The 23,853-nt window shown below is 38.1% G+C and overlaps 2 protein-coding genes across 6 annotated transcripts in view; both read left to right on the forward strand.

The window, feature by feature from the left end:
* The window catches only part of ap3d1 (adaptor related protein complex 3 delta 1 subunit), a 29,646-nt gene extending 27,419 nt beyond the window's left edge, over positions 1 to 2,227 (forward strand). For all 5 annotated transcript variants that reach the window (XM_015394421.1, XM_015394422.1, XM_015394424.1 and 2 more), the window contains 2 exons: positions 844 to 923; positions 1,171 to 2,227. In XM_015394421.1, the coding sequence (XP_015249907.1) occupies positions 844 to 923; positions 1,171 to 1,266 (176 nt within the window). In that variant the 3' untranslated portion in view covers positions 1,267 to 2,227. The remainder of the gene's footprint in view (positions 1 to 843; positions 924 to 1,170) is intronic.
* A 3,263-nt stretch (positions 2,228 to 5,490) lies between these two features.
* Positions 5,491 to 19,389, forward strand: LOC107097321 (ubiquitin-conjugating enzyme E2 R2-like). Its single transcript, XM_015394437.1, has 5 exons — positions 5,491 to 5,917; positions 15,348 to 15,434; positions 16,045 to 16,142; positions 16,934 to 17,068; positions 17,154 to 19,389. Exons 1-5 carry the CDS (start codon positions 5,735 to 5,737, stop codon positions 17,374 to 17,376), a joined length of 726 nt encoding a protein of 241 aa, XP_015249923.1. The 5' UTR covers positions 5,491 to 5,734; the 3' UTR covers positions 17,377 to 19,389.
* The last annotated feature ends 4,464 nt before the right edge of the window (positions 19,390 to 23,853 follow it).

Raw genomic sequence — 23,853 nt, forward strand, 5'->3', positions numbered from 1 at the left:
CATAAGCTACAACGGAGGTCTTCAACAGGGGGTCCGCGAACCCTAGGGGGTCCACAGAGGTTGATTAGACTTTTATTTTATATTCCCCCTGCAATTTTTTCCACTAATTGAAATATCTTTAAATGCACATTAACATGAATTCAACTCACTGTAGTAAACAGATAAATGGAGGCAGAAGATGACTCAGTCATCAGAGCACACATTCAGCAGCTTTTTCAAGCTGGGCACCATTTCATTCACAACACCTGTCCTGTCCCACCAACCAGAAATCAGAATCAGAAATACTTTAATAATCCCAGATCAAAATTACTTTCGTTACATGACTCCATGACTATAGGACCAGTTTGATATAACACAATTTCTCACAATATATGTAATTAGGGGTCCCCACTCCTGAGCTACAATATTATGACGAAACTTTGAATATTTCTGGAGAGTTGAAGAGAAGCTAATAGTAGAAGCTTTAGATATATCTGAGCTATGCATCTTGCTGCCCAGCATGGCAGTTTTTTCTGGTCTTTACAAGGCATTAGTGTTTACTAGCGCCTCCTAGGGATGGGGTCCTTAGAATCTATATAGTACTCTATCAGTACAGGCCTTTTACCATTCTAAAGAAATTAACATAAATCAACTGTCCATTTCTGCATAAAGGTCAAAACATTTTGGCGTCAGGTTATTTAAGAGGACATTTAAAAGCAACATGGCATCTAAGTTTTTGTCTGAAAGAGCAAATCATAAATACTTTTTATAAGAGCAGTAGATAATTCACTCTAGTCTAGACAGATGTCTCTTTAACGTGCAATCCAAAATTGACCTCCTCTCCTCCTCATTATCTTTGGCTAGTTGTGGAGAGGATCGACTCCTGTGCCTCCATGTACAGCAGGTCCATCCAGGGTCACCACGTCTGTCTGCTGGTCAAAACTGTGAGTGGAATATTTCCTTCTTTGCAAGGTCTTTATTACTGTGATACACCTGTATTTAAAACATGTACACATAAGAAACATGAGGTGGTTAAAAATAGACAAATGAAGTTGACTTTTACATCCAAAACCTTGAGGTTTTTTTTTTCTAAAACACATCCATATTATTTTTGTTGTAAATGAAACACTGCTACTTTCTGATCTTGTTATTGAATCAATAAATGTGAATTTGTTTCTGGTTCTTTCCCAGGCCGGTCAGACTGTGTCCATTGATGCAAAATGTGACGAGCCGACTCTTCTTGGGAATGTTCTGGATGAGATCAAGCAGACCTTCTCTCAGTGCTGATTGTTTCTGACGGCCCCAGGGTGCCCCGACCCCTTCATGCCACCCACTCCATCATTAAAGCGACACAATCACATTATGAAACACTGCGGCTGGGACCTCCAGCTTCACCCTATTTATTAGTTGTCCAGGTTTCAAGATTACCGTTTCCTTGCCTCGGCTCCGGGGCCCTCACTTTAATTTTTCCTCTGCACTCTCATGCTTTCTGTTGTTTTGCAGACTTTTTTCATGCTTTGTCTTCTCTGTGGTGCACTTTGACTTGTACCTTGGTTTTCCAGCTTCTCCTTGCTTTGGATTGCCTCACATCCTCTGCTGTCCCCGGCCGGCCTTACCCTCCGCCCTCCCACTCTGCTGGCAGTTCACTCTGACAGTCATGTGACGTAACAACTGGATGTTTGCTGTTGATGGTTGAAATGTATTTTCACTGTTTGAGGTTTTATGTTTTCGTCTGTAGTTGTTTTTTGTTTTGATGTATGAGTTTCGTCTTTCCTCCTTTGAAGCCTGTCTGCGCCTTTCTCAACACACCGTTTTCCGCTTACTGAACATCAGTGCAGCTCTGCTCATTTGGCCTGGGACACCAATGGGACCGACTCCTTCTCCACCAAGGTCCCTAGCTAGAGGAAATGTAGTATCCTAGCTTGGTTCCTCAGCTGTTGTGTAAAGATGAAACATTTGGGCAGCTGCATTGATGATGGAGCAGAGATGAAACCAAAGCTAGATACACTAAAAGGCGGGGGTTTCGGGGTTGAATAAAAGCTTTTTTCCCCTCATTTTTTTCTTGGCAGTGCTCCGAACAGATGTGGGATTTTAACAAGTACGACTTAATGGTTTAGTTTTTTTTTTATTATTTTGTTCTGTGCCTTTTCTCCTACATTCTACTCAAGCTCTTTAGGACAATTTGCATATCATTCCTTCCATAAATAAAACTGAGTAAATAGTTTATACATAACTATATATATCTATATATATATATATATATAGATATATATATAGTACAGCTGTCCAACATGAAGGAGTATTATTTGCTAGCAGATGCTGTTTAGGCCTCATGTACTCCAGTATTACTGTAACTCCAGAGAGGAAGTATTTCCTCTTGTACCACTTGAAGGTTTGCATCACGGTTGATCCTCCTGTCAGTCGGTACCCAGGTGACATTCCTGATGTTTCCCTGCCCTTTGGAAAATCACCATGCCTCTTCTCATGCATTATCGTTCTTCAGAAGCATGATTGTTTAGTTTTTTTTTAATCTTTGAAGAGATTTGTCACCTTAGAAATCTCCCTTTAGTTTGATTCTGTTTAGAAAGATGAAATTATGTTCACATTTACTGTTACGGCCCCTCCTCTGCATCCGTTTGCAGTTGTAGATACTCTTGAGTGTTTTTGTGACCTACTGGTCAGGTCAGCCATTCCATGATATTCAGTCTGAATACAGAGGTGATCCTTTTTTCATGAATGTCAAAAGAAAATCATGTATTGGTCCTGAAAACAACCTGTTATTCCAAAAAAAAAAACAATTATCTCATTCTTCATTCGAAACATGTGCATAATAGATTAAAATCTGTATATTGCATGATCAGGAATGTATTTTTTTTTTTTTTTTCTTTCACAGGACATGCTCACACCAAGAGTAAAGTCATTCCATGTGTTCCTTTTTTTATCCCCTAAATATTTTTGTTTACATGATCATTCTGTATTTTTGATGGCATTGTGTTTTTACTGGTTCGGACATATCACTGAATGTTTTAAATTATTAAACATGGGGGAAGGAAGGGTTTTGGTGTCATCACACCAAGGGTGCGGGGCTCAGAAAAATGGGCAGATCACCTAAGCAGCATACTGAGAAACAAACAACCCACCGTCTCGCTTTTCTTCAGTTCATTGTGAGCCGTTTTACATTTGGCTTGTGACATTGAAATATAGTCTAAAATTAAGGATTTTAAACAGTTATTTATAACTTTTTTTCCTTCTCCATATTCTGCTATCAAGCTTACATTGTAAATTGTCATAAAGTCAAGGGGACGACATAAAATATATACTCTCCCTTTAAAGAAAGTCCACCAACATAGAAATAAATTGTGGGAGTAGATTCTGTAGACTTTTTTTTTTCTCTCCTTTTTTTTTGTGTTACAAAAAATAAATCAATAAAACTCATATACCAAAGCTTTTTGTGTGTATGATAGGCTTCCGCAGTCTGCTAGTTGGTGATGAGTGAAATTACCTGCCTGTCTGTAACTCTGTATTTTGAAAGAGAACTGGGGCTTATTTACTTATGGTTACTAAAATATTAGCTTTCATCATTAGTAAACCACCCCTGAGGTTCTGCATTGCCCTATGCTCAGCTGGAAACTGAGATTTTCCAAACATTGAACTGGGGTTGATTAATTTTTTGGTTCTTTAATCTCCAATAATTTTTTGGTTCTTTAATCTCCAATAAATGTGATATATTAAGGAAATGTTCCATAATGACACTCGGAAAGGTTGTTTACCAACTTTTACATTATGTACTAATTTTCTTTTACTTTGGTGTTTAGAAAAATTAATGTTAAAGTTATGTTCAGATCAATCTGTTCTCGAGAAACATACTGGCATCCTTACAGATGGGCTTTTTTTTGCCACTAAATGATTTGGATCCATAGGTGACAATGGGAATCGCATAGTTCTTGTGTTGCCCTTTCGTCCTGGCCGCCTGAACTGTTCTCCTGTATTTAGAGTCGGAATCAGGCAGAGGACATTCCACAATCCCCTGTATTGTTTTGACAATCAAGGCCAATTTCTCCTTTTCCTGTGTAGCATCATTACCTCACTGTTATGTGTAGACCCAGGATGCTCTTTGTTGTGTTTCTGTATAAATGCACAAGTACTGTGAAGGACTGCTGACTCATCAGTTCCTTTGAGAAAGAAGAATCTCTTCTGACCCCCAGGGCAAAGGTGACCTGGGTTTAAGATGTGAGGACCCAGGAAACTGTTCTCATTATGCTCCACTGTCTGTAACAGAAGTGGGGTGTGATATGTCCTGAACAGGACCTCCTAAAATCCACATTTTTGCCAGAGTTTAAGGTAAAGCAATTGTTTAAACATAACTTGGTCAGGTGGTAAATCTCTCTGGAGTGAATTTTATCACTGGGATCATCTAACTTCATACCAGGGTTTGTTGAGTTCACATCAGCATTTGAGGAGTGGACTGAACACTCAGCCCTGGGGTGTCCCATTGTTAAGGGCCAGTGTATAATATGCAGTCACAATGAGATTGGAGCTTGTTGTTGCTTCAGTACCTGATCAAATTTCCTTTATTAATGATACCATGAATTCTACTTCCTGAGTGATGTGTTGCAAAGACTTCCCAATGCATGGTAGCCCTCCTACAGGGTTAAAAGAATAGCATGAGCATCTAGACAGGGACTTATAAATGACAAATTATTTTGTAAGTGAAGCTGTTACACTTTTAGCTGAAACTGTGTGTAACTATGTTATTGAACCATTGTATTGGTTTTTATCTATTTAATTATCTATTTTTATTAATTTATTTTTTTGCTCTAAGCCCACATGACAAAACTAATGTAAATGGTATCTAGAAACACCACTGACTATTAGGTTTATGGAATATTGTCTTTAGATCTAAATTTATTTCCCAATGACTTCCTCTTTTAGGTATTTGTCAGAATATGAAAATATAGTTTGGATGCACTGAGGTTATCTTTGTGAACTCTTAACCCTTTATAGGGCAAATAATTCAAATTTTAAGCTTGTTATTGGAATCCAGGATAAGACCTTATCACCTTTGTAACATAAAAAAAAAAATGTATATTTTGAAGGCAATAATGAATATCAATGTAATAACAAGAAACGCCAACTCGCCCCAATATATTAAAAAAATAACAAAAGTGCTTCTTTAAGAAATTAATGAAAATGTACTTAATTTACAGTAGGAAATATATCATTCAAGGGCTCATCTAATTAGTCAAATGCTAAAATAAGTTGTACAGCCATGTAGCGGTATCTTTGCTGAATGGCTGGATATAGATATTGTGCTTCTAGACTTATGCAATTGATCAAAAATAGTAACTTGCCCTATGAAGGGTTAAAAAAACGCCTAAATATTTACCATGGAAAGTTTATGCTTTTATTTTGAAAGCCTGCAGCCGGAAATGGGGTAAACCTAGCGGCTAACTTGATCAGAGCTGCTTTATTCTGAATGTACTGAGCTCCCGGGGATCCTTCACACCAAGAGAGGAAGAAGACGCACCAGCTGCGACCAAAAAAAAAAAAAAAAAAGCCCAGCCGTTGTGGTTTTTATACTCCGTTTTCTTTTTCTTCTCTTTTCCCCCTCCGAAGACACGCTGACGGAAACCAGCGTTCACAAACTCGTTGGTTCTTTGTTGTTAGCTGTTGTTCGCACCGACCTAGCTTTGTCCTTCGCATACACAGTTGGCTGTGGGTTGCTGAAATCTATTAATATTGTTCGTTGTGGAATATGGCTCAGCATGTGCACCATGTAGCCAGTTCACAAAAAGCACTAATGCTGGAGATGAAGAGCCTCCAAGATGAGCCGGTGGAGGGATTCAAGATAACTTTAGTGGACGAGTCGGACATGTATAACTGGGAAGTGGCGATATTCGGACCCCCAAACACTCACTACCAGGGTGGTTATTTTAAGGTGAGTGGCTAACGTTAGCTAGCTCCACATCTATTGTTCTACCGCGGATTTTATTTCTCCTACTTTTCCCACACAAAGGGCAGGACTCCAGTTAGCTTAGCCTTTCTATGGACCAACAGCAGGTTAAAGTTATTACCTACATTGTTTAACTAATTGTTGTTTCCTGTTTAATCGTTGCTGTGATACAACATAGCTCTTTGTTCAACTTTAAACCAACTCTCCTCAATCAGAATTTATCCACCTTTAATGTTGAGATTTTCTTTTAAAATAAAGTAGCTTATTAATGGGTTGTTTTTCTTTGAAAATTCCCATTTATTGTCTCCTTACAGTCGCAGTCTAGATATGATTGATACATCTATATTGGAACAAAGGCTGCGGTGTGAATGGGACCTTCTTTAGTTGGCTAACTAATTCAATCATCTCCTTTGTGCTCATCATTACAGCCCAGATATGTTTCCTTTTGAAATGTAGCCTTTTCTAACAGTTTGACTGGTGTTATTTATTTTATTTTTTTTAATAATCAGGCCAGAAAACACAATTCCTTTCAGATCAATGTAAATTTCACTGTGGAAACATTGTTCCTGTTCTACTAAACTGCTCTAACCAAACACAATCACATTTATTTTCAAATTAAAATACAAAAATTATAGATAAAAGGGTTTTATTCTCATAGTCGGGGTTTGGAAAATGCCAAAAATATACATAAACCAAAAAAGCATTTATTATAAATATATTATTTTAAACTCAATGTCGATATATTTACTTAACTATACCGTATTTATTTAACTAAACAAGTTGTAATAGCTTTATTTTTACTTGTATTGTGACTTTGGAATGATAATTTATTTAGGATTAAACCTAAGACTGTCACAATATTTCAGCAAATGTACACTGTTATAAAGAATTTCCTTTGGTTTTATTTGATCCAGGCAAAATTCAATTATTCTTAAATGCCACCAGTGTTTTGGTTTCACTCCTAATCTAAGCCTGTATCCTTTCAAGTCCATTTCCATTGTTTTCAGCTGCAATCAGACCTAATCATACTTGTGTGTCTTCCTATAATCTGAGTTATCTTGCTCCTCTGCTGTCTGTTTTCTGTGTACTAAACAAACTAGATAAACTTGTCACCTTCCTAACTGATTCAATCATTTCTTTGTCTTTTGTTTTAACTTGTCAGCCTTTAGAAAGGTTGGCCGCCTATTTTCTTATTCAGATTCGCTCCTTGATGACCCATATAGTAGGCATCTATGGTCTGGTTTCGGGTTTCCCCTTTAATATGTCGCTAATCTTTTTTGTTTTTCTAACATGCTTCCTCCCCTGGGAGTAAATGTGTTTGACAGATGTTCTTTGTCTGTACAGATTATTTCAGACAACCATAGATCACCTTATCGAATCTCTTGGATGAAAAATATTCTCCTGAATATTTAAATCTTTAAAAATTACATTCTCTTTATGCTGTTTTTTTTTACCAGGTAATTAAGCTCATTTTAGATCCTACCCACAGCTACATACCTACAGTAGATGATGTTGCCATAGCAAAAAGCTTTCTGTCGTTTTATCTCAAACTTAATAAAACTTAAGGTTCTTTAAAATGCTCTGATTAAAATGCATTCTGTGCGAAAGGGGTTCTAGATCGCCGGGATCTGTTAATTCCGTCTAAAACTTGGAATTAATGCCAGATAAAACAAAAAGGTAGTTAAGTTATTGAACCTGTAGAGGGTATAACCTTCAACTATTGCTGTAATGTATACATTTGCACTGTTTTTAACAAGTTTAATAGATCTGTTTTTGCAAAACAACCCTTTAGCTGTTTTGAAATTGAGTAATTCCAGTGCTTGAGAAGCACTCTGGTCGTTTTTTGGGTTTTTTTTTTTTTATCAAGCCTGTGAACACAAGCAAAGGGCCCCAGCGCCTCTGGGGATGGTGTTTTAGTTTGTTGGTGTGGGTGCTACAGGATTCCTTTGTCGGGACAGGAATGCACATCCCGGCTGTGAAATACGCCTCATGGTTATGACTCATTGTTCTTTTCTGGGTTTCCATCCAACCAGTTTGCTCGACTCAAACAGTTTTGTCCAGTTACGTTGCTGAACAGAAACGGAGCCAATCCTAATGAAACCTGGCTGAGTCAGGGTTTGTTGTTTTTCTCTCCATTTTTTTTTTTTTGCTTTCAGTCACATTGTAGCTCCAGGCCACACAGTGCATTATAAATATATCATCCAATCCTGATTAGGGGACTGGGGCATTAAGACTTTAAACTGGCTATTGATCTGGAGGTTTCATGTGCTCCCCTAAACATTCCTGTTCAACCGACACGTCTCAGGTATCCGCTTGCCTTCTGCATTGTACCATGAGGTATCCCCAATCCCTCAGCCTAATGTGAGTGTCTGATTACACACAGAGGCTGGCAATGATCTTGGATGAATATTTAAGGTACACTGGCCGATTTGGCTGCTCTTGTTGGACAAGCATGTTTCTCTAGGTGGTCACTGATACACTTTATCTCTAAAAGCAGCCAATCGTTCTGATTAGATCAACCAGCTTTTGGTGTAAAAATCAAAATACAATGGGCTCTTTTTAAGGCTGGTTCACACTGTCGGGTGATTTTTTTCTTTTTTTTTTTACTTAAGAGATCCTAATGATGATTGTATAAAATCAGACATAGGCCAGGTTTGGTTGTACAGTGTGTTATCTTCAACCATGCCACAAGTGCAGTACATCCCACAGAGGCTGATTCAGTTGCTGTCAACGCAGATCTGACAAAGTCTCTGCGTCCCAATAGATTTATTTGCTGTGAACAGTGCGGAAAAAGTAGTTGTAAGTTGCTTTTAAGCGAGAAAGTCCACTTCAACACATGATCCATACAGTCTGTTTACCAGGATTATGAGCCTACCCACTCAGGGATTTCCTGTTGCCTTTGGTAGCAACTGGAATTAAGAGTGTTTCTGGCTGTAACATATGGAAATACCAGAATATAAAATAAAATAATTTTTTTAATATTTTAGGTTATTTTATAAATTATAACCAGTTTTTCTGTTCTCGGGCAAAAATCGGCAGTTTTATTGTCAGGTGAACTAGCCTTTACTTTGGCGGTACATAGAGGCAGGTTTCTGCTCTTATCTGTACTTCATGATCAAATACTTCATGATATTAAACCTAATTTTTCTCCAGGTACACACCCCATATATTTTTGCCCTTTGCTTCACAAAGGTAGCTTCTTCTACTTCTCAAGTCTTTGATTCATGCCATAGTGTGACATGTTTGATTTGAATTTGATTTTGTTTACCTCTGCATTTACTTTTTTGATCAATGAAATTTAAATCTTGTTTCCCACGATTGGGTACATCTATGTGAAATCAGACTTCGACCTGTTTAACAAGGTTTAACCTCTTTTTTTTTAAATCTCTGTTTTCCAAAACACAGGAAAAGTGACCTAACTTAGAGGAAGGCTAATCGTTTCCCCAAAGGCTCCATGAGTAATTGTGATTGAGAGCCAGAACTTTGACTGAGCCACGATATTCCAGACATTTATCTGACAACAATTTTTTTTTTATTGCAACTTATTATTAAAATGTGATTTACAGTACAGGTAACTTAAGTTTTTTCTATTTTAAAAAGAAATAAGAAAATGTAGAAGTTGTTATATTCTTGATTCCAGGTGTAGTTCTTAAGAGCCTGTTTTCCACTGAGCCTCTTTATCTTTGACTTCTGTAAAGAAATACTAAAGTAAAGTCTAGTACAATATTAAATTGTAGTATTAATATAATGTGGTAAAATCTCCACAGAGGTCTTTTCTAAGTGTTCTGTATGTCTGCAGCTATATGAGGTGACGCTACTTTACAGAGCATACATCTGTATGAAGAAACAAAAATCTGCCCTGCTGTATACAGTATGCTGGCCTGATGCCGAATCACGGATTCATACATCTGTTTGAAGAAACAAAAATCTGCCCTGCTGTATACAGACCCTGAAACACTCCATGTTGGCTACATAGAAGAAGCTGATTAGTTAATACCCACCCTTTCCTGTTGAGCTGTTGTCTTGGCTTGCTTGCTTCTCCACTTTGGCTTTTAAGCCATGGAGCAGTAGTCTAGGGACGGGTACAGGCAAGACACCCAGCTGCACCAGGATCGGCTGGGCACAGTTTCCAGAGTCATGTTTCCCCCCCTTAGGCACTGTCAGAGAAACAAGAGCAGGCTGAAGAAAAAAGGAAAGAGGACTGAAATGGCTTGTTCAAGAGCAGACAGATCCCCTCCTCACAGTGCTGCCCCCTCCCCTTTGAAAGCAGAACTTACAAGCAGGGGTGAGTTTGAGGCCCCAGCTAGTTCTAATCGTCCCCTGAAGCAATGGCAGGGGTTTGTCTCTTTCCTGTTTAGGCTAGCTGTGTGGTTATCTCTGAAACACCGCAGTTTCTGGAGCTCAATCTCATATGAACCATTCTGAGGATCTCTTAGTTTTAATCTGTTTCCTTCCTTTTTTTCGTTTGAGAATGAAGATAATGGTGGGGGGCTATTGATAAACTGGAAGATGTATCTGCTTGGTGTTACATCTTCCCTCTTCTCAAGGTCCCTGTCATTAGGGATGACCATAAGTAGTGTGTGTCTGTGTGTGTGTGTTAAGATGTGTAGAGGCCTTGAGGAGGTGCAGAACCAGAACAGAATGATTTGTTCTTTTCGGGTCGTTCATTGACCTCCTTTAGCCTGCCTTCATGTCATTTTTCAGTGGCTGGGAGTGTTCTTTCTCATTGCTGTTTTTTTTTTTATTGCACTCAAGGCAACTTTTAAAGTCCCAATCTTTCTGTTTACAGAATTGGTCACTTAGTTCATGTTCTGAACTCATGGTAGCAGGAAAAATGTCTTTGTTTTTGTGTCTTTGGTAGAAAATTGGTTTTAGTCTTTGAGTGGTTGAACCCTGGCTACACTCTTTTATAAGTAGGTCAGATTTAATTTGGGAATTTGCTGTTATGCAACCTATGTCTCATTGGTTAAATGTAATTATTCTCTTCATGTTTTAGTTTTTCTAACACATGACATATTATTAGGGTTTCCCTTTATATCCATTGCTGACAGATAATTGGGAAGTTGGCCAGGATAATGATTTAACCAAAGTGTAAAAAAGCCACTTTGAGACGACTCGTTCCTGGTCTGCTGTGACTTTGGTTTTTGGTCTCATTACATCTAATCAAGCAAAGTAACCTTTTTTCATTGCATCTGTCATTGTACACAAGAGACCAGCAAAAGAATCCATGAGGAGGTGTTGGGTGACTTTTTGGCTACGTTTACACAGTAGCCTGAAATGACCCAAATCGGATTTTTTATTTTTTTTTTGGCCCATATGCGACCTGTATCTGATCTTTTTATGGCTGTCTGAACAACACATTTTAGATTTTTTTCCAACTCGACCCAGGCCATTTGGCTATGTGGTCCTGAATCCGATACGAATCTGATCTTTTCAAATGCGATCTGTGTCTAAACAGCCAGGTCGCATTCATCTGACCTGAACGCCATTAATACACGACAAATGTCACTATTCTGGGTCTTGCTATAAAGAAGCAGCAAGAAAAACAACAACCATGGCGGACGATGATGCAGAGAGCAGTATATATGTTTAACCATATTGAAAAGATTGAGTTTTTATGGTTGGGAATGATCACTGAATGATGCGCTCCAGCACTACCATCCATGTTTACTTCCGTAAACACAGAGCACACTGGCCTGTGAAGTCATTGCGTCGTCTACTGCGCATGCGGGACACTTGCGTTGTATGACTGTAGTTAACACAGTAGATCACATACAAGTCACATATATTTGGAAATGTGAACGGCAACGCAAAAAAATCAGATTTCACAAAAAAGTCAGAATTAAGCATGAAGACTTGCAGTGTGAACGTAGCCTTTGATGCTCACAACACGTTCAGTATGAGCGCAGCCTTATGCTTCCATTGTGTCAAAAGGCAGTCTTCATAGGGCAGGCGTCCTGCAGCTTTGAAATGTTTTCTTTTAAACACCTGAATCAAATAATTATGTCATTAGCAGGACCAGGGGAGCTTGGCTTAATCCGAATTGAGCAAATTATTAAGGACACTTCAGCCAAAGAGGAAGTGCATCAGCAGTCGTCATAAGTGCTGTCCTATTAGTGCTGGTAGTAAGTAGGTAGGAAGAGGAAGTAAGATGCTTCCAGTTGATGGTTCATGTAGCATAGAAGCCTCCTAATATTCTCATCTGGTGCATAGGAGCTGTACAGTTTCCCTTCATCCTTTATTTATTTTTTCTTTTTGTGTGTAACCTTTTTTTATTCTTTTTCAGAGGGCTGTAGTTTGCATTTTTTTTTGGCTAAAGATCTTCCAGATTCAGCAGCACAGCAGTGCAGAGTTTCTTTCCTACCTAAGATGACTTTTTTTTTCTGTAGACCCTGTAAACTGCGAAGGAATGGGAGCTGCAATTTGCACTATTCAGATTAACTCAGCGGTAACATGGAAATTGCTCGCTCCGGGAGCCGCATTTGCGTTAGGTGTAAGCGTACCTTTGGTTGCAAGGATCTGCAAGAAATGTGACATGCAGTAGTGAGTTTTGTCCACAGAATTATACATTGGTTTGTGTATCTTAAAGGAGAACATTCATAAAAGGGCATTTCTTAAAAATGACACTTTCCTGTCGAGGGGAATTTGTGAAGTGCATGCACCCAGAGTTCCAGAAACATTCTGAGGCAATTTTGTTTACAGGTTGAGTGGGCCATTAGGTTCATTAAGAGCTAAAATGACAGAAACTAAAGAACACAGGTAAAAACCAAAGGAAGAAGGGGCTTCTTGACGGAAAATGTTTTTCATTTGACCAATTTCCACAGTTTGCTTATATTTAGTCTGGGAGAGTTGAAATGAATGAAGCCTTTTTCACAAATATTCTGTAAATGTGTTCAGACCCTTACAGAAAAAACCCACCAGAGTGAGAGATTGGGTCTTTACAGCTACCTCCCCACAGACATAAATGTTTATGTATCTGAAGGAGAGAGCGAGTGTTTGGTATTTTTAATACACTTGGATGTAACTTTGTGGTTATTTTTGTTGACCAAAGGAATATATTGCCGTTTTTTTTTTTTTTTTTTTATTGCTAAAGTTTTCTTAATAATTATGGAATGAATGTTAAAAGAAACCAAAAACCTTTGAATTCATCTTTTAGTTTGACGTCTTTCATTTTAAGAAATACTGAATACCTGAAGCAGTATACTGTTTTACTTTTGAATTTATGAAAAAGAGACTTTATTCTGAAGATATTGAAATTAATACAAACAATATAATAAATGCTATATTTAATAGTAATGAAATTTTGATAATGAAAACATAAGCATCCTATTAAGGGTTGATTACGAAAAATGATTCCCCAACAAATATTACAAAAAAGGAAAATGGTTGAAGGGATAAAAAAAACAATATTAACTACTACATATCACTATTTAAAAAATTGTATACTATAGTTTAGATTAAATATTAATTAAAAGAATTTAAAAAATGGACAAAAGTAAAGAAGAGTTAGAAGAATTGTATTCAAACCTACCTTTTTTATAGTGGATATTTAATCTTTAGTTTACTGGTTTTATGTATTACAATGGGAAAAAGAGGAACTTAAATGACTTCATGTTTTTCCCTTTTGCCTCAGTCCTTGTTAATGTATAGACAAAATCTAGATTTATGTACTGCTTTATTTTAGAAGTGAACCTACCAATCTGTCTGCTGTTTGTCTGCTGTGTCCACCCCCCCACTGACTCTGTGCCAGCTGTAAAGTGTACAGTGTGGCCTTGAACCCTGCCCTCTGCCAGCTTTCTGCCACGACTAGTCAAAGCCAGGGATTTAATGTTTTCCCCATTTGTGACCATGTCAGCATTTTCTCTTCAGGATTGCTGCATGGGGGCAGAGCAGATTATTTTTCCCGATTGTTGATCCCCTTTTTGACACATCAAACGTTGAAAGTTAACTCTACACCTCATGGACCAGGACACAGAAACGCAGTTTAATTCATTTACATCTGTTGAGCTTCTGAACTTTGATAAAGATTTTGGCATCTTTGGGTTTAAATTATGCAACACGCTCACATAAGACTAAATCCTTATATAGCCCAACCCCCCTCCACACGGTTTATTTTTCACCCCAGCACACAGCCCATCTGACCAAGCTAAACCAACAAATGTAAGTAACTGTCTAAGAAGCTGACATGGGTATCAGCAGAAAGGTTCCTGCTGTGAGTGATGTGCATGCGTGTAATCGGTCCAATCGGCGCATGATCTCTAATGAGCCTTTCTCTCCTGAGAGGCTTTGTGTGTAGGGTAGGGGGGTGCACACTGGTTTTATACATTATATGTGCATGTGGTGGTCCCTCAATGTAAGGACATATAATGGCAGATCACAGTGCGAGTGTCGGATTGTTTTGGTTCGTCTCTATGTGAACAAACCTCCCCTCCTCCCAGACACTCATGTTTCTCTGAGACTGTGCAGCTGAGCGCCCTGCTAGGCTCTGGCCCCTCCTTCCTCCACATCCTATTCTATTACCCTGGCTTTAGCTGCTCCATGTGCACCTTTGAGTGGATAGCACCGACACCTCATTTTCATTACCACTGTGGAGATTTACCACATTTTGGGGAAACTTTCAGCCTTTTTTTAATCCAGTTTTGCAGTTTTATATATATAAAAAAGACTCTTGATGACTCACTGGATAAGTAAATGGCCTGTATTTATATAGCGCCTTTTCAGGTTAGAAAAACTTGTCCAAAGCGCTTTATACTACATCCATCATTCAGCTAGTAACACACACACTGATGGTGGTAAGCTACATTGTAGCCACAGCTGCCCTGGGGCTCACTGACAGAAGCGACGGAAAGCTGGAGCCGGGGCTTGAACCATCAACCCTTCGATTTTAGGGCAAACTCCTTCACCCAACTCAGTGTAGCCAAACAAGTATATATGTACACTTGTGTGGCTAGTTTTGGATATTTTAATGAGAAAACAGTCAAAATCCTTGTCAGAAAAAACAAATGGTTGCTTTATTTTAAGTGCAGCTGAAAATGGTAATTTGAAGAAATTGTTTTTATTTGGGGCTAAATTACCTGTATAAGCATATAACAGGTTACAGCAATGCTGTCACCCGCATGTAACCTTAATCAAAATGTACCAGGCCGTATATACCGTATATTACCCTAATTTGCTTCCATAGTCTGGATTAGTTAAGCTATAATAACTTTATACCTTAATGAATTAAGGTATGATAAGTACCAGATATTTCTCCCCCATCATCTATAGTTAATTTAGATATAACACATTTTCATATTTTGATGTAGAACAAATGGTTTGTGTGGATTGTGGAAAAAGTAGTGAGTTGACTGATGTCAACTGAGAAGGATTATAAAGCTTCCTTTGACGTCACCGGTGTTTCTTCTCTCACCTTCAGGCTCGAATCAAGTTCCCGGTTGATTATCCGTACTCTCCACCTGCGTTCCGCTTCCTCACCAAAATGTGGCATCCCAACATCTATGAGGTAGTATCAACAGAACTTCCTGTTTATCGTTTGTAAGGGGTAGTTCAAATTCTTCCTTAAATTTGCTTTATTCCCAACAAATACAAAATAAATTTTTCTTTTCCAAGTATCTATTCTAGCAGCATCAGAGGAATGAGTGAAGAGTTTTTTTTTTTCTTCTGTCAGCTGCTTTTATGACCTGTACAAACCTAATTTCTGTTTAATTCTGGTATTTAGAATTTTATTTTTTTCCACATTAGAGGTTGAAGCAAGACGTTTAGATGCTTGAGATCATCATGAAATTAGAATAGGGGAATTGAGAGATATATAGTTTGTGAAGTTTTTAAGTCTTATAAAAAGATGCTCTACTCCCTGACTGAGCTGCAATGCATGATCACAGTTTAGTCCTTAATGCTTCAAATGAACTGAGTCATGACTACATACCTTCTGCTCAGAGGCTGCAGCCCCTCATATTGCACAGTAAATGTGTAAAATGACCAGGCTGGGAATCTGCAGTGAAACTGGCTCTATGTCTGTTGAAATAAATGATAGAAAAGTCTGGTGTTTCCTGAAAACATTTTTTTAAACCGTATTTTCCTCTAATCAAGCTATGTTGCCGCTGTCTCTGCAGAACGGAGACGTCTGCATCTCTATCCTACATCCACCAGTGGACGACCCACAGAGTGGAGAGCTCCCTTCAGAGCGGTGGAACCCTACACAGAATGTCAGGTGATTATGACTGATGTAAAACCAACGTGTCAAACTGTTCCTGCATTCAGCAGAAGCTGTTTTTGTTTTGGGTTTAATATTTTGGCAGATTATTTGACAATATAAACTGTTTATTTTCCTGTTATGTAACCTATTTTTAAAACGTATGAAAAGAAGTGCTGAGGCCTGAACATCTTGGTTGAACAGGGCTGATCAGACCTGAATGAAGAAAGAGTTTTTATCAACTATTTAATATATTATCTTGTGAGGAAATTGTGAAGCCTTTTGTGTAAACCAAAGAAAGGAAGTTAAAATCCTCCAATTTTGCTCTTGAGAGCTGCAAAAATTCTGATCAAATAAATATAAATTTCAAATAAACATCTCCCTAAACTTAGCATGTTTTACTTGTTCATTAATCGGCGTGCAGATATGGTGTTTCCACCGAGGTCACATCTGACTGGTAGTTAGCTAAACAGTAGCAGATTAAAGCATGGATTCACTCATTTTAGTTGTGATTTGAAAATAATTTCCTTCTGCCTGGTTGAAAAGTAGGGGAAAATATTTACAATATGCCAGACAGGGTCTGGAAGGTGTCGATGTGAGAAGAGCGATTACCATCTCTAACCAGAGGCTTTAGGAGCTTAGCTGAGATGTTGTTCTCCTCTTTTGTTCCTGTTCATTTCTTTAGTCCTGCTAGGAGTCTCACCTTACCATACCTCGCCTCCGGCCTCTCTGCCCTATTCTTTAGTCTTCTGCTCATTCTGCATTACTTCCTCCTATTCTATTTTGACCCTCCTTTTCTTGTGTTCCAGGACCATCCTGCTCAGCGTTATCTCTCTGCTAAACGAACCAAACACATTTTCCCCGGCCAACGTGGACGCATCAGTAATGTACCGCAAGTGGAGGGACAGCAAAGGAAAGGACAGAGAATACATCGAGATCATAAGGTATCTACAGAGGGTACCATCCTTAATCAGGAAGCCTGCCTGAGATTTGGTGATTTAGAGCTTCTTCTTTTTTTTCCTTTAAAAGGAAACAGGTGCTGTCTACAAAAGCTGACGCAGAGCGAGACGGCGTCAAAGTTCCCACCACGTTGGACGAATACTGCGTCCGCACACAAGTTCCTCCCACAGACGACGGCTCCAACCTCCTCTATGACGACTACTACGATGACGAGGAGCTGGATGAAGATGAGGAGGAGGACGAGGAAGACTGTTGCTATGACGAGGATGACTCTGGCACCGAGGACTCCTGACCGTGCCACGCTGTGACATCACCCCCCCTCCCTCCCCTGACCAAATCTTGTTCTCACCCACTCGCATTCAAAGTCTCCCTATTGTGTCACAGACTGAACTTTGACCCCTCCCTCCTCCTGCTAAAGGACACTCTTGGCACAGTCTGTCCAGCGTCTGTTACGTGCAATCACACTAAAGCCTGGGTCATTGAAAACACAGCAGCTGAATTGCTTTTGGTCTTTTCCTGTTTTTTTGTTTTTTTTTTGTTCTCCGAGTATAGGTTACACACGATCCACACAGAAACTGCACTGATGCGTGTCAAAATGTCCAAATAAAGGTCTTTGAAGCCCTAAGACCTATTTCCTCCACAGATGTCAAGGGAAATGAAGCTTTCTCATGGCTGTTTCTCTCTTTTGCAACAGATCAGCTCACTGTAAAACAGGAACGCCTCATCAAAGCAAGACCACTTAAACACATAGGCAAACTTTTCTGTGTGACCTTCAGTTGGCAGAAGGTTCACCTGACACACCGTCACCCACGACTTTCAGAGCCACAGGGCTTGGGCTGTGCAGAACAGGAAAATTATCAATTTCTGAAAGCTACTCGCACTTCCTTGTGCCTTCCTTTAATCCCAGATCTAAGTGATCAGCCCAAGCAAGCCTCTATCAGAAGAGTGATATTCAAGCTCTGACGCTAGAGTTAAAACTTCTGCTGGATAACCTCTCTGCTTATTTATAGAAGCACCTGTTAAATTTATCCAGGGTGTAAGGTAAGATCCAACAGCTGAACTCACCAGTCAAATGTAGATCATGCAACCAGTGTGCTGTTTCAAATCGAAGGGAATCTATGCAGTCAGAGCTTGAGTTTCTGTTACTTGCAGTGCTTTAAATATGGCAGTAAAGCAGCAGTTAGACCAAACTCCAGCTAGAGAGGAGCTGAGGGGGTATTTAGAGGGGCTCTTTCAGCTGGATCCGTCTTTTTGTCCGTATTGGTTAGTCATTCCCACTCAGAGATGTACACATCATGGTGTTGCACTGCAGCCTTTTGCTGTGCTTGCCTCCTACTGGTGGCTGTGTGCAATGCAGCATCATTATTACGTTGTCTTGTTTTTCTTATCCTAACATGCTGCACTGGATTGCAGCCATCTTGACTCACCTGAATCAATGAGCTCAGTTGCTTTGAGCAGAGATCTAGTAGCCGTGTGAGGGGAATTAGAAGGAAATAATGGTGGGTTGAATATCCAGACTGATAGGTTTACTTTCCGTCTCCTTTACAACAACGAGGACTGGACAACGTACACTTAACCACCACTGACCCCAGCAGTGTTTCCAGTGAAAATCTCAACTTTAACTTTCCGCTTTGTGAATAGCCGCTGATGGTTTTAAAGATGTGCTGAAAAATGTGACAAGGAAGTTCAGAATGGGATTTTATCCCAGCATGGGCAGAACACTGTGGTTCTTCACTAGCATGCTGATAGGTGTTTGGTTTTAGACATGTTGTAACGCTTGGGAATGTGTGCAAAGGTAAAAAGGTCCTCAAATTTGATTTCATCAAAGTCATATTATGAATGGGGTGGAGGTTGATTTGCTTTGTTTTTCCATAATCTTTGATATGAGCTGCAAAGATTTCCGAAGTGTTTGATTTTTGACTTGATATTTGTTTTTATAACCCAAGTTTTTTGCAGGCAGTATGAAGCAGTAAATGTTGAAGCAAAAACCCAATTATGTAAAAACCAAAATGTTGTCTCAATCCAACCAGACAGAGCACACATATTTTAAGAACCTTTAAGCTATCTATACTGGATCATTGAGTCCTGTTTTATGATTTCTAATGGTCCCCAGCCCTACATCATATTGTCTTTGGATAATGGGGTTTATTTTGTTTTTATTTGTTGGACTACTGTTAATTTTTTATGTTGACTTTCCTTCCCCACTTGCCCCTCCCCCCCTTGAGTTTTCTGATCTCTGATTGGTTAAAACACCAATAAGGGAAAACCCAGCAGTTGAGATAAAAAAAAAAAAAAAACAACTCAGGAAAACATCCACCACCTAATAAATTGTATTCCAATTGAGTGAACCTGACCGGTGGGGGTGGGGGGAGCGTAACTTTTTGGCTTCAAAGGACTGTTTACAATCTCTACCTTGATATGCACATGTGGATAGTTTGACGATCACTTGTTTTGTTTTCTTGTTTATATTTTCTGTTTCTTATGGTTTGTAAATCTATTTAAATTCTGAAATAAAGTTCTTTATTAGATACGGATTTTTTATGTATTTTTTTTTATTATTTTGGTCTTTTTATCTATAGTCCATTTTAAATCTCACTTTTATTCTTTATTCTGTTATTTTTCTGCAGGTGCTGAACAGGATGAGTATATCAAATCAGGACTTGCCTCTAAAATGTAAGAACTGGATCTTTTCTTGTTTTGCTTCACAGGTTGTGTCTGAAGTTTACATTTAAACATGTTTGCCTGTAAAATGGCCATACCAAGAGTTCAAATGGATTACTATGTTCTCAGAATGCTATTTTTGGTAAGATTTGCTGAAGTTAATTTAAATTGGTTGATGCTGATGGGGAGTCACGTTATCTTTAGTCCAAAGTATTAAGGTTGACTCGTCTCTTAAACGTCCTGTTTGCATGCTCTGGCCATTCTAAAACCAGTTGATGTCAAAAGTCTTAATGCTCTGAGTGTCCTGTTGTATTCAGGTTTGAAATGTTCAGTGAAACTGGCTCTCTACTAACAGTAAAAAAGCTTAAGCTTGAAGCCTCTACAGGGTTTCCGCGGCTCATTAAAAAATCATTAAATGTCATTAAATAATTTTTTTAATTAAGGCCTTAGTTGGCATTAAAATGCATTAAATGTGTTTCTTGTGGCATTTTAAATGCTTTCTTAAAAAAAACAAAACATTTTTATCACGGTATATTTGCGTGGAACTGCTTCCGGTTGATCGCAAAGACGTATGTTCGGAAAAGAAGCTTGAGCTTGAAAAAGCTAGAGAATGGGAAAGATTGCCAATTTCAACAAAAGTGGTTTGAAAAGGAGGAATTTGGGGCATGGCTGCAGCCTGTCGACAAGTACATTAGAATTATTTATAAGAGCATTAAAAGAGCATTAAAAAGCATTATATTAGAGTTATTAATTCCTGTATAAACCCTGCTCTAACCTTTTTCAGTCCAGTAGCCTTTTTTCTCCCTTTTACCACTGAAGGAAATTTTCCAAGCAGACATTTATAGTTACTTTATTTTTTTGGTTGTACTCTTAATACCTTGTTTTATAGGTTAAAACAAAGGGAATTCTGAAATGTTTATGATGTGAAGAACACTTCCACCTTTGAGTGGGAAAAAAAGGCCAGTTTAGTTTATGCTTTCAGGAAAGATTAAAGAAAAAACATCTCCAGAAACCTAATTGATAATATTCTCTAGTTTTCAAACAAACTGCTCAATATGGTAGCTTTAAATTATCGGACCTTTTTAAAAAGACATTTGTGACTAGAGAAACAGGTTAAAGACGCACTGTTAGGTTGAATGAACATAAAACTATCTAACTAAAGCATGTTTTAAATCTTTATTGAGCAGCTGCTGACCAAGATGAGCCTTTCCTCTACAATAAGCAGCTTTTAACTAGAATGAAATTTGCTGCTGCCCACATGTATAATCAAAATACTGTCTGAGGAAATGTTCTATTGTTAGAGAAGGCAAAGGTTGACCAACTGGGTCACCGTGAATGGACGAATGTTTACTGGCTTCTAGGTGAGGCTTTTAAAGCTAAGAACAGCATAACAGTTGCTGTGATTGGTGGTGGTAGCATTATGCAGGCTGGTATCCATGATGGCTGTTGTAGATGTACGGAGGCTTCACTCCTCGACGTGGCCGTCCCAGGTTTGAATCCCAGCCTGGTGACCTTTGCCTCATATCTTCCCTCTCTGCCCTTTTCCTGTGTGTAGGGCAGCTTACAGCTCTGCAGGCCCCTCACCAACCGACTGGACACCAACAGACCTCCAGAGCCTCATTTCAGATACCTGATCTAAGTAGAGAGCAGTTATACTGAGCTCTCTGATTTTCAGGATTTCTAGTTTCAGGTGATGTCAATAATATAACTGAGTTAAGTCAGCTCAGATTTCTAGGTAAGTCCAAGCTGATAAATGGCCCTCATTCATAAAATGCAGAAAATGTGATCCACAACAGCAATAGAGGGAAATGAGAAGCCTCTCACTGCACGTTTATCGCCAGTGAAACTTAGAATATTAATCACTAAATATGGAGAATATCAAAGAGGAAAAGGGATACTGTCGATCTGCAAAATGAGAAGGTTTAGAGTGACAGAGACCAACTAATGCATGAGAAAGAACTAAAGTTAGATCCCCAACTCATATCATAAAAAAAAATCTGTGGTACCACATTAGGATAAGATTTAAATAAGATTATAAGATTTAAATCTGATATAGGTCTAGTCATCAGCCATAACGTTTAACCTTTAATAACTAATTTAGACAGTGTTTTGGATTTATTTGAAAAATATAATTAATATTATGTAGGAAGTTAAGCCTTTTTGAAACATAGTTAAAATGAATAACTAAATCTCCCTGTTAGATGGATGTAAAATCTGTATATTAAAGGGAATGCATTTGATCTAAAAGGAACACCTTAAAAACATTAAATAAAACATAAAGTCCTTTTATTTAGTGAAGGAGCAGTAAATGTGATTGACATCCAAGTTCCCAATCATAACCAAAGAATATCTGAAAAGATGTGATACCTGCTAAATTATTGCCTTTAGTGATGAATGCAGTTCTTTGAAAAACATGGGTGACTCTATACAGATGCACCCATGCTGTAGAACAGGTCCTAACTCCTGTACTGGAAACATTTCACTAAATCAGATCATTTGAAGGTCTGTGCTGACACAAAAGAATAAACGATTATTCTCTTTGACCAATTAGTTTCTTGACTTTTAGATTTACTTCAACACTGATATTAAAATGTATGTATTGAATAGGATCACATTTTTTTCTGTTATGTTTGCAGCCTGGAGCTGCAAGAGGCTGTTTGGCTTACTGATTATATTAAACTAGTAACTATTACCCTGTTTTATTTGTTCTGGCCCTCCTGGTATATTTGGGCTAAAGTTAACAATGTCTGTCTGCTGAGTGCATGTGAAACTAAATTCAACACAAGGATGGCAAGAAATCTGATCCTGTGGCGACGATAATGGATTACTGCGAAATTCAATTTGAATCAACAGCGATTGAAATTTCGCACCACGCTGACCAAATAGAAACATCTTGGGCGAAACATCAAATACTGACTGTAAAAATATCAAATAGTTGTATTAACAAATTGTCAAGTTTCCATGGTGTTTCTCGCGTAAAAAATTGCAACTGCATACAAGTCTTTTCTTGTGTAGTGCGTAAACATATGGAAATGTAAAATAAATCTGAGAACTACAAGTAAATAAAATACAAATAATATGAATTGTGTGATTTCTTTTCCATTTCAAAAGCCAAAAATGGTTAATAGAACACATGAGGATGTATGGCCATGGTGAACATGCAGTATGTAAACTTCTCACCGGAACTGTGATGGTGTTAGAAGTGCATGATGAGACATGTACCCAGTAGTCACCCTGCTATACTGAGGGTGGTGGAGACTGTAAAAGGATTTTCTGATGCTTTTTGTGCTTTGAGTGTTAAAAAGGTTAATTGGTAGTAACTTCTCTAATTTTTGATTTTTTTTTTCTTTCTTTCCCTGCTCCAGGAAATGTTACTCACAGGGAAAACAAAGGTAACCCTCCGGTCTCCTCAACACTGATCGCTTATATGGATCGTTATTTAGATTTTCATTTTTTATTATTTTTTTAACATATTATAAACACTATATTACATTAGAAATCGACATTGTAATTGGCATTATCACATTGAAGAGTAAAGTGTGGGTTCAAAGTGTTCCATATGTTTCCTGTAATATTTAGATATTTTTTAATTAATTAAAATGTTCAAATACACTACAAAAAAATAATTACAAAAATCCTTTTTTTTATATTTAACAAAAAGGAAAAAGGGCTATCTGTAAATATAAATATTTTTTAATGTTTGCTATGAGAGGTTGTGATGTGAAGTTTTTATACAAGTTTTAGGTTAGATGACCTGATGGTTGTAAGAGGGAGAGGAAACATGGTTCTAATGCTGTTTTCTATAATCTAGATATATAGTTTCACAGATGTAGTAACTAATGTAATTTGTTACAAGGGAGATGTATTTTAAAATTTCCGACTGATGAAAGCCCTTAGTTTACATTGCACAGTCTGTGAAAATAAAGTTTATAGTACTGTGATATTCTGCCTCCATAGAGCAGATTCAGCTTCTTCTCCATTGCAACAACCCGTTTAAAACACATTTAAAGGTATAGTGTAGGATTTTCTTTTTCCAGATGGATCATGAAAATAAGTTTTTCTCCTCATTGTCAATCATTCTGGTGATATATTTACGTAAGGCCGTCCT

Source organism: Cyprinodon variegatus, unplaced genomic scaffold (assembly GCF_000732505.1).
Source record: "Cyprinodon variegatus isolate N-32 unplaced genomic scaffold, C_variegatus-1.0 Scaffold684, whole genome shotgun sequence".
Classification (NCBI taxonomy): domain Eukaryota; kingdom Metazoa; phylum Chordata; class Actinopteri; order Cyprinodontiformes; family Cyprinodontidae; genus Cyprinodon; species Cyprinodon variegatus.

Excerpts from the sequence above, each read along its gene's own strand:
- LOC107097321 (XM_015394437.1), top strand. The coding sequence starts at position 5,735 with ATGGCTCAGCATGTGCACCATGTAGCCAGTTCACAAAAAGCACTAATG. Across the intron at positions 16,143-16,933 it reads AACCCTACACAGAATGTCAG|GACCATCCTGCTCAGCGTTA; the intron begins GTGATTATGACT and ends CTTGTGTTCCAG. Across the intron at positions 17,069-17,153 it reads GAATACATCGAGATCATAAG|GAAACAGGTGCTGTCTACAA; the intron begins GTATCTACAGAG and ends TTCCTTTAAAAG.